Source organism: Mustela lutreola, chromosome 9 (genome assembly GCF_030435805.1).
Source record: "Mustela lutreola isolate mMusLut2 chromosome 9, mMusLut2.pri, whole genome shotgun sequence".
Classification (NCBI taxonomy): domain Eukaryota; kingdom Metazoa; phylum Chordata; class Mammalia; order Carnivora; family Mustelidae; genus Mustela; species Mustela lutreola.
This window is the reverse complement of record NC_081298.1, coordinates 65,182,329-65,196,526: the sequence shown is the minus strand read 5'-3', so window position 1 is coordinate 65,196,526 and position 14,198 is coordinate 65,182,329. Positions and strand designations below refer to the sequence as shown.

General features: G+C 37.2%; 1 protein-coding gene across 7 annotated transcripts in view; it reads right to left on the bottom strand.

Annotated features, from left to right (window-relative positions):
* AFF3 (ALF transcription elongation factor 3) overlaps nt 1-14,198 on the bottom strand; it is a 576,277-nt gene that overhangs the window by 180,522 nt on the left and 381,557 nt on the right. For all 7 annotated transcript variants that reach the window (XM_059134519.1, XM_059134520.1, XM_059134521.1 and 4 more), the window contains one exon: nt 13,652-13,732. In XM_059134519.1, coding sequence (XP_058990502.1) covers nt 13,652-13,732 — 81 coding nt within the window. The remainder of the gene's footprint in view (nt 1-13,651; nt 13,733-14,198) is intronic.

The window sequence follows — 14,198 nt, the reverse complement described above, 5'->3', positions numbered from 1 at the left end:
TTTTTTTTTTTTAACCAAATTCAATTACTTTTGAGATTTAAAGAATGAGGTGAACATGTCTGGTAGTTTTTGCCTAAGGAATTGTGACTACAAATTAAGATTTCAGAGAACAGAACAAAAATATCCAAATACAGTATCAATGAATTTTACTATACATTATGTCTTTTAACACTGAGACAAATTGGGAGAATTTTCATAAGCATTTAGCTAATTAATTTCGTGGTACTGGTAACTCAGAACACCCACTTAAAAGGACTTCCCTTGTGAGGTCAAATTGCCCCTTCAATCTTAATGAGGGCCTACTTTTGTTACTTATTAGTCATTTTGGAGATTTTGCCCCTCAAATTCCATAAATAATTCTAACTCCTATACACTAGGAATACTGATAATCTCAAACATTAATAACCTAATGAATGAACTGCAAGTCCCCAATTGTCAGAACACTGATTAGTTGAGATACAGGTTAAAAGAGATATAATATGTGTGAAAATTAGCAACAATCTTTGCAGTGGGCAGAGTAGGGCTCTCCCAAAGGTGTCTGTATCCTAATTCCTGGACTCTGTGAATATACTGCTGCTCATGGCAAAAGGGATCTGCAGATGTGATTCAGTTAATAATTCTGAGATGGGAGATTATCCTGGATTATTTCTTCTGTACAAGAAGAATTAATAGTACTTACAAGCTTTTTGAAAGAACAGCATTATTAAAACCATGCGATGTTCTTATACTTTGTAGAACGACTTACTCTTTCTTCTTCTTCTTCTTTTTTTTTAAATATTTTGTTTATTTGACAGAGAGAGAGAAATCACGAGTAGGCAGAGAGGCAGGCAGAGAGGGAGAGAGGGGAGGAAGCAGGCTCCCTGCGGAGCAGAGAGCCCGATGCAGGGCTCGATCCCAGGACCCCGGGATCATGACCTGAGCCGAAGGCAGAGGCTTTAACCCACTGAGCCACCCAGGCGCCCCTTACTCTTTCTTTTTTGAGCAAGGCTAAGGGATCTAGGGGTGACATAACTCCACACAAATCCTATAAAAATCCTAAGTAACATATAGTTTCAAATTCTGTGCCTTAACTGATATTTGATAATGTACCTTTTTGGATGGAAGATAAGATTCTTACAACTTAATTTCTGCCTTGAAAAATATATATTTGCAATAATGAGTTAAGGTTTCAATTTTACTATAGAGATAAGTTATTACTTAAACTATATACATTCAACAAAACAAATTTATGCAAACTTTTTGGAAAAGTCAGAACCCAGTGTGCCTTGGGGTGTGTGCTCAATTACATCAGAAATTGGATGGATATATTTATAAAAATAAAATACGTATTTGGTTGTATTTTGGGTGAAGTCATTATTTTGGCCAAATTATATACAAAAATGAAAAGGATTCTGCTTTGTATTTTGTGTGGCAGTATGCCATTGGAAGAGTGACATGCAGGTTCTGGTTAAAGATGGTAACATAAGAAGATCTTGAACTCATCTACTCCCACAGACACAATGAGTCCAATGAGCTACACATTTCCTATTAAAGAAATCTAAAGGCTTCCTGACTGATGATGACACATCCAGCAAATGAGAAGAAAACTACATCAAAGCAGGTAGGAGAAATTGGGACACAATCTCGCCATAAGCCCAAAACTGGAAGTGAACTCTGAACTCCTTGAGGAGCAAAGGGTTTAAAGTCCATACTGAGCACTCCAACATTTTAGGGCTATATTTGGGAGATAGACTCCCAAAACATTCGGTTTTGAAACCAGTGGGGCTCGAACTCCAAGACCCACAACACAGTAGTGATTTGAGAAATGCCTCTTAAAGGGCTCATGTACTCCGAGTCACCAAGGCCAGGTCCCTGCTCAGATTATGCCTAGAATTCCTCTAGAGGCACACCTATGGGCAGGTGCCTTTTAACACACACAAGTAGGAGCCTGCTGGAACACTCTCAAGGGTCAGCTGGTGGGTGCCATTTTCTTGCTCTCCCTTTGCCATGTTCCAAAGCACCAGTATAGCCCAGAAGGGAGCTCTGGTATGTGTCTGATGCCCTGATTTTAGTGGCTCTGCCTAGATTATGCCTCTTGGTCTCTTGGCTACAAAGGTCAGAGACCTTGTGATCTGGTCACAGGGGACTGTAATAGTAGGTGTCATCCACAAAGAAGCTTATACCCGTATGATGCCCTAACTTCTGCTATCAGGGGACACACATCTGTATCACCTGGCTGGGGTGACCTCACACTTGTGAGCCCCACTGGACTGTAAACAATATAGAAGAGTTCTTAAACTTCTACTATTCTCAGGTCACAGCAAGAAGCAATAGACCCAGAAGCCCAGTCTTTCTGTGAAGGAGGCCTAGTAGCTGATCATCCTGGCTGTGGCCTTGAGGGGCTGGCTACTAATTAAACACACATCTAGGAGCTGAACCTAATCTTTTTGAACTATCTCAGAGGGTGGGTGCTATCTTTGCACCCCAGCTGTGCTCCAGAATGCCATGTTTCCTGGAGGGGAGCCTTCTGGGGATCTGGTGCCTGGTGTTTTTAGCAGATGCCCAGAGGATGCCCCTCAATCACCTGGTTCTGGTGCCCTGAAGGGCTTGTGTTTCTGGGTCCCACAGGATCTTAAATATCTATGCCCCTAACATGGGAGCAACCAACTATATAAACCAATTAATAATAAAATCAAAGAAACACATCAAAAATAATACAATAATAGTAGGGAACTTTAACACACCCCTCACTGAAATGGACAGATCATTTAAGCAAAAGATCAACAAAGAAACAAAGGCCTTAAAGGACACATTTGATCAGATGGACATCACAGATATATTCAGAACATTCCATCCCCCAACAAAAAAATACACATTCTTCTCTAGTGCACATGGAACATTCTCCAGCATAGATCATATTCTGGGTCACAAATCACAACTCAACTGGTACTAAAAGACTGGGATCATGCCCTGCATATTTTCAGACCACAATGCTTTGAAGCTAGAACTCAATCACAAGAGTAAATTTGGAAATAACCCAAATACATGGAGGCTAAAGAGCACCCTACTAAGGAATGAATGGGTCAACCAGGAAATTAAAGAAGAATTGAAAAAATTCATGGAAACAAATGATAATGAAAGCACAACTGTTCAAAACCTTGGGACACAGCAAAGGCAGTCCTGAGAGGAAAATATATAGTGATACAGGCCTTTCTCAAGAAACAAGAAAGGTCTCAAATCCGCTGGAGAAAGAACAGTAAAGAAAGCCTAAACCCAGCAGGAGAGAAATAATAAAGATCAGAGCAGAAATAGATGAAATAGAAACCAAAAAAACAGTAGACCAAATCAACAAAACTAGGAGCTGGTTCTTTGAAAGAATTAATAAGATTGACAAACCCCTGGCCAAACTCATCAAAAAGAAAAGAAAAAGGACCCAAATAAATAAAATCATGAAAGAAAGAAGAGAGATCACAACCAACAACAAAGAAATACAAACAATAATGAGAACATATTATGAGCAACTATATGCCAGCAAATTTGACAATCTGGAAGAAATAGATGAATTCCTAGAGATGTATAAACTACCAAAACTGAACCAGGAAGAAATAGAAAACCTGAACAGACCCATAACCAGTAAGGAGATTGAAGCAGTCATCAAAAATCTCCCAAAACACAAGAGCCCAGGCCCAGACGGCTTCCCAAGGGAATTCTACCAAACATTTAAAGAAGAATTAGTTCCTATTCTCCTGAAACTGTTCCAAAAAATAGAAATGGAAGGAAAACTTCCAAACTCATTTTATGAGGTCAGCATTACCTTGGTCCCAAAACCAGACAAAGATCCCATCAAAAAGAATTACAGACCAATATCCTTGATGAACACAGATGCAAAAATTCTCACCAAAATACTAGCCAATAGGATCCAACAGTACATTAAAATGATTATTTACTGTAAGCAAGTGGGATTTACTCCAGGGCTGTAAGGTCGGTTCAACATCCACAAATCAATCAGTGTGATACAATACATTAATAAGAGAAAGAACAAGAACCATATGATACTCTCAATAAATGCTGAAAAAGCATTTAACAAGGTACAGCATCCTTTCTTGATCAAAACTCTTCAAAGCATAGGGATAGAGGATACATACCTCAATATCATCAAAACCATCTATGAAAAGCCCACAGTGAATATCATTCTCAATGGAGAAAAACCGCTAAGATCAGGAACATGACAGGGATGCCCATTATCACCACTGCTATTCAACATAGTACTGAAAGTCCGAGCCGCAGCAATTAGACAACAAAAAGAAATTAAAGGCACCCAATTTGGCAAAGAAGAAGTCAAACTATCACTCTTTGCAGATGATATGATACTTTGTGTGGAAAACCTAAAAGACTCCACTCCAAATCTGCTAGAACTTGTACAAGAATTCAGTAAAGTGTCAGGACATAAAATCAATGCACAGAAATCCGTTGCATTTCTTTACACCAACAAGACAGAAGAAAGAGAAATTAAGGAGTCAATCCCATTTACAACTGCACCCCAAACCACGAGATACCTAGGAATAAATCTAACCAAAGAGGCAAAGATTCTGTATTTAGAAAACTACAAAGTATTCATGAAAGAAATTGAGGAAGACACAAAGAAATGGAAAAATATTCCACGCCCATGGATTAGAAGAACAAATATGCTACCTAAGGCAATCTACACATTTAATGCAATCCCTATCAAAATCCCATCCATTTTTTTTCAAAGAAATGGAACAAATAATCCTAATATTTATATGGAACCAGAAAAGACCTCGAATAGCCAGAGGAATGCTGAAAAAGCAAGCCAAAATTGGTGGCATCACAATTCCAGACTTCAAGCCCTATTACAAAGCTGTCATCATCAAGACAGTATGGTACTGGCACAAAAACAGACACATAGATCAATGGAACAGAATAGAGAGCCCAGAAATAGACCCTCAATTCTATGGTCAACTAATCTTTGACAAAGCAGGAAAGAATGTCCAATGGAAAGAAGACAGTCTCTTCAACAAATGGTGATGGGAAAATTGGACAGCCACATGCAGAAAAATGAAACTGGACCACTACCTTATTACCACACACAAAAATAGACTCCAAATGGATGAAAGACCTCAATGTAAGAAAGGAATCCATCAAAATCCTTGAGAAGAACACAGGCAGCAACGTCTTCGACCTCAGCTGCAGCAACTTCTTCCTCAAAACATCACCAAAGGCAAGGGAAGCAAGGGCAAAAATGAACTATTGGGATTTCATCAAGATCAAAAGCTTTTGCACAGCAAAGGAAACAGTCAATAAAACCAAAAGATAAAATAGATAAACCAAACCAAAAGAAGATATTTGCAAACAACATATCAGATAAAGAGCTAGTATCCAAAATCTAGGAGGCACTTATTAAACTCAACACCCAATGAACAAATAATCCAATCAAGAAATGGGCAGAAGACATGACAGACATTTCTGCAAAGAAGACATCCAGATGGTCAACCGACACATGAAAAAGTGCTCCACATCACTTGGAATCAGGGAAATACAAATCAAAATCACAATGAGATACCACCTCACACCAGTCAGAATGGCTGAAGTTCACAAGTCAAGAAATGACAGATGTTGGTGAGGATGCAGAGAAGGGGGAACCCTCCTACACTGTTAGGGGGAATGCAAGCTGGTGTAGCTACTCTGGAAAACAGCATGGAAGTTCCTCAAAAAGTTGAAAATAGAGCTACCCTACGACCCAGCAATCGCACTACTGGGTATTTACCCTAGAGATACAAACGTAGTGATCCGAAGGGACATGTGTACCTGAATGTTTATAGCAGCAATGTCCACAATAGCCAAACTATGGAAAGAACCTAGATGTCCACCAACAGATGAATGGATAAAGAAGAGATGGTATGTATGTATGTGTGTGTATGTGTCTGTGTGTGTGTCTGTGTGTGTGTGTATGTATATATATAAAATGGAATACTATGTAGCCAACAAAAGGAATGAAATCTTGCCATTTGCAACAACGTGGATGAAACTAGAGGGTATTATGCTGAGCAAAATAATTCAATCACAGAAAGACAATATTCATATGATCTCCCTGATAGGGAGGAGGAATGTGAGAGGCAGGGCAGGAGGTTTGGGGGGTATGGAACGAAAAAATGAAACAAGATGGGATTGGGAGGGAGACAAGCCATAAGAGACTCTTAATCTCACAAAATAAACTGAGGGTTGCTGGGGGAAGAGGAGTAGGGAGAGGGTGGTCGGGCTTTGGACCCTGGGGAGGGTATGTGCTATGGTGAGTGCTGTGAAGTGTGTAAGCCTGACGATTCACAGACCTGTACCCCTGGAGCTAATAATTTATTATATGTTAAGAACAAAACAAAACAAAACAAAAAACAAAAAAGCCCTGCAGCCTGTGGGTTTGCTGTCTAGTCAGCCTGAATCTAGGTGCTGAAATTCTACCCTGTGGGACACTGACATGTCTTGGCCCATCCTGAACTATTAGGAGCTGTTAAAAATATAGTACATTGCTTGGACAAGCACACAGGTTTGTGAGATGAACAAGATTTGGAGACGGGCTGAATAAAAAGGTTCATCTCATATCCAAGGCCACTCCTTCAAGACTGGGAGAGGTGGTTATACATCTACTACATAGAAATCAACATAGAGAATCAAGCAAAATGAAAAGATAGAGGAATATGTTCCAAATGAAAACAAAACCTCAGGAAAAAAAAAAAACCTTAATGAAACAGAGGTAAGTAATTTACCTGATAAAGAGTTCAAAGTAATGGTAATAAAAAATCTTTACTGAACAGGTGAGAAGAATGGATGAACACAGTGAGAATTTCTATGAAGAGATGGAAAATATATGAGTGTCCCAAACAGAAGTCATAGAGGTGAAGAATGTAATGACTGAGCTGAAAAATACACCACAGGTGTTCAGCAACAGAATAAATGAAGCTGAAGAAAGGATCATTCTACCCAAAGATAAGCCAATGGAACTCACCAATCAGAGCAAGAAGAAGAAAAAAAAGAATGAAATAAGGGAAGACAGCTTAAAGGCCATATTGGACAACAGAATAACATTTTCATTGTAAGGTTCCCAAGAGAAAAAGAGAATGAAAGGGATAGAAATCATATTTGAAGAAATAATGGCTGAAAATTTCCCTACCTTGGGGAAGGAAATAGGAATCCAGATCCAAGAATCCCAGAGAATTCCAAAAAAGATCAATCCAAAGAGACCCACACCAAGATACATTATGATTAAAATGTCAGAAGTTAAAGAAAAAAAGAGAATATTAGAAGCAGCAAGAGAGGGACTCTTGGGTGGCTTGGTTGGTTAAATGACTGCCTTTGGCTCAGGTCATGATCCTAGATCCTGGGATTGAGTCCTGCATTGAGCAGGGAGTCTACGTCTCTCTCTGACCCTCACCCCCCTCCTGCTCTCTGAAGTAAATAAATAAAATATATTTTTTAAAAAGCAGCTAGAGCAAAATAATTTGTTAAGTACAAGGGATCCCCCATAAGAGTTTCAGCACAATCTTCACAGGTTAGAAGGGAGTGGCAGGATATATGCAAAGTGCTGATGGAAAAATCTAACCAAGAATACTCTACCCCGCAAAATTTTCACTAAGAACTGAAGGAGATCAAATTTTCCAGATAGCAAAAGCTAAAGGAATTCATTACATAATGATGAAGGGACTTCATGAAGCTGAAAAGAAGTGGCTTAATTAGTAACAAGAAAACAGGTGAAACTAAAATTCAACTGGAAAAATCAATCTTTAGTAAAGGTAGTGGATTCATTATTATAAGGGTAGAATGATGGTTAAAAGACACAAGTGGTAAAAAATAACTATGATTATAATAACTAGGGGATACACAAGATGAAAAGACGTAAAATGTGACACCAAAACCAAAACATGACAGGAGGAGGGTAAAATGTTCAGCTTAAAATGGGATCAAAGTTGTTATCAATTTAAAATAGATTGTTACAGATATAACTTGTACATGTAAGACTCATGGTAACCACAAAATAAAAACCTACAGTAAATACAGAAAAGATAAAGGCAAAAGAATATAAGCATACAGTTAAAGAAAGTCTTTGGGTGCTTGGGTGGCTCAGTTGATTAAGCAACTGCCTAAACCTGGGTCTTGATCCCGGAGTCCCACATCAGGCTCCCTGCTCCATGGGGAATCTGCTCCCTCTGACCTTCCTCCCTCTCATCCTTTACCTCACTGTCTCAAATAAATAAGTAAAATCTTTAAAAAAAGAAAGTCATCAAACCACAAAGGAAGAGAGCAAAAGAAGGAGAAAGGAGCAGAAGGGAACTTCAAAAACAGCTAGAAAACAGCTAACAAAATGACAATAAGCATATAGCTATCAGTAAATTACTTCAAATGTAAATGGACTGAATTCTCCAATCAAAAGACACAGAGTGGCTGAATTGATTAAAAAACAAGACTTGAAAAAATGTTGAGGCTACTGTTTAGAAAAGAGACTATGTGCTAGAGGCTAGGACGAATGGCTGGAGCACTCTAAGAGTCCACACTAAAGGGATGATGGCTTGGAATAGATGGCAGGTAGAGTGAGTGTGGAAACAGGAAGACCAGTTGGGGAGCTATTGCAGTAATTAATGCAGGAGGTGATAGTGTAGACCAAGCTGGTAGCTGTGATGGTGGGGAAGCATTTAGATTCGGGATATATTTTGAAAGAGTAGAGTTGATTTAATGATGGGCTGGATGTGTGATATGGGCAAAAGACAAGTTAAGGATGGTATACTGAGTTGAACAGCATCCTCCAAAAGCCCATGTCCACTCAGAATCTGTGGAAATAGGGTTCTTGCAGGTAAAATCAAGCTAAGATAAGGTCACACTTGATTAGGATGGGTCCTACATTTAATGACTGCTGTCCTTATAGACACAGAGACACACAGAGGTAGGAAAGCCTTATGTATGTAGGGGCAGAAATGAAAGTCATCAGAAGCTAGGAAGAGGCAAGGAAAGATTCTTCCCTAGAGCCGTCAGAGGAAACCTGGCCCTGCTGACACCCTGATGTCAGACTTCCAGCCTCCAGAACTATGAGAGAATAACTTTCTTTTATTTTAAGTTGCCCACTTTGTGTATTTTGTTACAGGTGTGTTAGAAAACAAATACAGATGATTCCAAGGTTTTTGGGCTGAGCCAGATGCAAAAATGGAGAAATCACTTACTAAGAAACACTGGGATAAAAGGCTTGTCGAGGGGATTAAAAGCTCAGTGTTTGATGTATCAAGCTTAAGATGTTTGTTAGGTATCCAAGTGGAGATGTTGAGTAAGTAAGCAGAAATCAAGTATGAAGTTTGGAGGATGGAGAAGAGGCCATAGACATAAAATCAGAAGTCATAAGCTTGGCACAGAGAGTACTTAAAGCAATAATTAGATGAAATAATTAGATGAAATAAACAAAGGAGTGAACAAACAGAGAGGAGATATGGAAGGATTAAAGGTAAGTGTAGAAAAAGGACTATCAAGAGACTGTAGGTCATGTCTGGACTAAAAACCTGCTTGAAAATACACTCTAGCAAAAATAATAAGCACATCTTAAAAAGAGGAAGAGTTGAGACACAAGAAACAATGACCAATTTAGAAACTAACAAATATTAAGTTATTTAAATAATAACTAATTATTATTAGTAATAACTAATGCTAAAAATGGTTATAATAATGACAGTTTGAAATATTGTAATCTCAAACTGAGAGATAGATGATGGTGAGGGAGATCAAAGTAAAACTAACTGTTTTATAGTTTGGGGTAGAATATAGATATGAGTTAATTATAGGTATTGCTAAAAATGAGTTTAACTAGGTTAATGTATTAAAAATTTTGAAGGCAATTACTAGAAAAACAGAGTATTATGTAGATGTTTGAAAATCCCAAAGAGGGGGAAAAAAACAAAGATTAATTAATCTAAGAGGAAGTATAAAATTTGAAAAAGCCAATAGGCATAGAAGAAAATGAAAATACAATTAAAGACTTACTCTTACAAGAAAACTACGGACAGTATGTTTTATGGTTGAGTTATTCTATGTCTTTAAGGAGGGGCAGGTCATATAAAGTATCCCAGAACACAGAAAAAGGTAGAAAGCTAAAGAAATCATTATAGTATATGTGCTGCCGAAGCGAGCACTAAAGAAATCATTATAGAAGGCTGTTATATTCCTGGTGTCAAAACTGAACTAGCATACACAAAAAGATACCTAGATCAAGGTGACTTATGAACACAGGAGTAAAATTCCTAAATTAAATTGGCATATTGAATACAAAAGTGTATCAAATGAACAATCCACTATACTCAAGGAAACTAATCATAGGTGATGGAATCCTTCTTTATGTTGAGTGTGATGGTCTCAGGAGCATATGTATTTTTCAAAACTTGCAAGATACTGTTTGCAAATTTTACCTTAAGCTTTACAAATGAAAAAAATAAACCAATCCATGAAAATGTTCAGAAAGCTAGAAATAGAAGGAATCTACCTGAGATGGACATACAATAAGCAATTCTTATACCTACTGATAACAACTACCCTTAATGATTAGAATCATCCTTGTTAATGTCATGAATATGGCAAAGATGTACAGCTTCCCGCTGACACAAAAGAAGGGTAAAATGCAACATATTTCTTATTTGCAAACCTCTTTAACAGCTTCTCAGATCACATAAAGTCCAAGTCCTTTCCATGGTCCTACTGGCCCAGGACAATGTGGTGTCACTTACTGTTCCTTGCCTGGTTCGCTCTGACTCCACTGCTCTTGATGTTCCCCCTGCATCCAGGCACTTAGACCTCCAACTGCCAGAATTCTTTGGCCACAGTCTGCATGACTTACTCCTTCTCTACCTTCAGCTCAAGTGTCACCTCCACAGGAGGGTCTTTCTTAAGCTCCCTATTTAAAATTCACCTATCTCCATTCACCATCAGCATTCATTATCTTCCTCTCCTGATTTACCTTTCTTCACTACATACCATCATCTAACATGCCATATATTTTATTGCTACGCATTCTCTTCTCCCCACTTTGGAAAATGTAAGTGCACCAAAAAAACAACAACAACAACAAAAAAAATAAAAAAAAAAAAAACAAAAAAAAAACCCAAAAACCTCCCAGGATCAAAAGGAGTTCAGTAAATAAATATATAACACCTGGTAGCATTCCTTTTCAGTTCTCTTGGGTATATACCTGAGAGTGGAATTGCTGGGTCATATGATAACCAGATGTTTACCTTTTGAGGAACTGCTGAAGTGTCTTTCAAAGAGGCTGCGTCATTTTGGATCCTACCAGCAACTGATAGCGGGGTTCCAATTTCTCAGTACTCTTGTCAACACTGGTTATTGTTTGTCTTTGATTTTAGCTATTTAAGTAGGTATGAAGAAGTACCTCTGTGTGGTTCTGATTTGAAACTCTAATGATTAACAATGCTGACAGTGTCCTTCCATATACGTATCAGGCATTTGTAGACATTCTTGAGAGAAATGTCTATTTAAATCCTTTGCCCATTCTTTTACCTTTTTATTGTTGGGTTATAAGAGTTCTTTATATATTGTGCCACTACCTATTTCAGTAAATAAAATTTTCTCTGAACATAGCCACATTTATTCATTTAGGTATTGTCTGCAAAGCCTAAATTATTTACAATCTTGATTCTTTACGGAAAAGCCTGTTGACCTCTGATTCAAAAATGAGTTATGGGGAAAGAATTAGATAAATATTCTGAAAATAAGAGGCTGGACAGTCATGAAACAAATCCATGTATTTATGAGAAATTCAATTGTTGATTTGGTTTGATTTCAAACCACTGAGGGGAACATGGGCTAATCAGTTGATAGTGTTACAATAATTTATTAACCACTGAAAAGAATAAAGCTAGAATCCTATGTTATACCATCTATAAAAAATCAAACTATAAAAAATGATAATAACATAGAGAACATTGTTAGAATGTTGGAGTAGGAAAAATCATTTTTCTCTGACATAAAAATTAAACACTTTGCTAGTATAAAACGTACATAAATAAGGTTGCAAGAAAATAGTTGCATCATATATAACAGACAAATGAATAAGATATAAGGAGTTTGTACAAATCATTTTTTAAAAGTGATAATGGATATGAATGGGCAATTTGTAAAGGAAAAATAGTCAATGCTCAAATTCAGAAGTAATTGGAGAAATGCAAATTAAAACAATGGGATATCAATTTTTTATCCACACTACAGACACAATTATATAAAACCAGATAATGTTAAACACTGGCCAAGGTGCATAAAGAAATATTGCTGAAACACAGTCAAGTACCCAATTCCTCTTCTAGGTATCCACACTAGAGACTTTCAATAAGAGGTATATAAAGAGGCATTTATAGAAATAATGTTCGTTATAATAGTGTTTGTGATAACAAACCCTAACCAATCTCAGTGTCCATCAAAAGGAGCTTGATTAAATAAACTATGACGGATGCATACCGTAAAATATTTTGCTGCAATTAAGAAGAATGAAGAACATCTCTATATTTTTACTTGGAAAGATCTCTAAATACCTTTTGTTAAGGGAAGTAAAAATCAGCTCAGAACGAAATTTACCACTGTGATAATTATAATGAATTGTTATTTTAATAATTCACTTTAAAAGGTTACAGTGTTAATATTTAGCAATAATATGCATTCATGGTATCCAAAAAGAATCAACTCCTGGAAGAAACTTTTAGAACTATACCATCTAAGAGTTTTTAAAAACTGCTTATGAGCATTTATGTCTATCATGCACAGGGAAGATGAGTGGAATGGTATTCACCAAACTCCTGAGAGTAAATCCTGGGTAAAGAAATAAAATCTGGATGAGGGTACCAGACACTTTCATATTTTGCTTCTTCTATCTGCATAATTTCATCTTTATGAATATGTAGTTATATATTAGCTACATGTTTAGAAAACATAAGATAAAACCTATTAGACTCATGTATAATTTAAATATATTGTGGCTAATTTTTTGAGTGTGTGCTTGTCCTTAGAAAATGAAAATTTGTTTTTTAAAGTCCTAGAAAATATTTTAAGGTTTATAAAATATACCAAAGAGGAATTACATACTACATGTCCTCAATTCCAAGACACTGATTTTAAGATACACCATTAATTTAATAATAGTTTTTCAGGGAAAAAAAGAGACAATCACACTGAATGTATAAGATGATTATATGATGCATTTCAACTTCACAAATGTTTTTAGATAAAATGACAATTATAGGGCACCTGGGTGGCTCAGTTAGTTAAGCAACTGCATTCAGATCCTGGAGTCTCAGGTTCAAGTCCTACTTCAGGCTCCCTGCTTGGCAGGAAGTCTGCTTCTCCCCTGACCCTCCCCCCTCTCATGCTCTCTCTCTCTCATAAATAAATACATAAACAAACAAACAAACAAACAAATAAAATCTTTTTAAAAATGACAATTATGATATGCATCACATTTTGCCGAGAGTAAGGAAGTGGAAGCTTTATTTTCTCCCTTTGATGAATAAATACATGCTTGCAAACTGTTGAAATTCAGCCATATGCCTGAATATGGGAAAACCCACTATCCACTATGAAATCTCTATGTGAGTAAAACATACTGCTCCTGAGCGTTACAAGATCTCACCTTATTTGGAAATGGAAATTTGTTTGGTTCCACTTTGCCAGGTGCGGGAATTGCAGAAAGTGGTGGGAGCCAGGTCATCTCCTAAATGGTGGGAAAAAACAAACAGCACTGTAATACAGGGAGTATTTAAAGTCAGTAGCTATCAGAGCCTGCCTTAATAACACTGGGAAGGGACTGAAATGAAGAGATGAATAAAGAATAAAAGGGATTTTTTTTTAAAAAAAGGATGTGAGATCTGCTTTCATGATCTCTTTTCCTAATTTTACCAACTCTTGGTTCCATGGCTATCCCCATGCTCCCTTTGTATCTTAAAAAAGTCTGCAAGGCTGTCCTATTTTCGATTCATTTAAGCTCCTGAGTAAAGGGACAACCTAGTAGTAAAAGTTATATGGGAAACACTGTACAAAGGGGACTGCATCTCTTAGACTCAATCCCACAAAAATTCACAGGATGTTTCTGTAGGAATGTACAAAGTGACTTTAGGGTCATTATGAGAGGAATCTTTATTTCAGTAGAAACTAGTATTAGGATGAGTTTCCAATAAGCC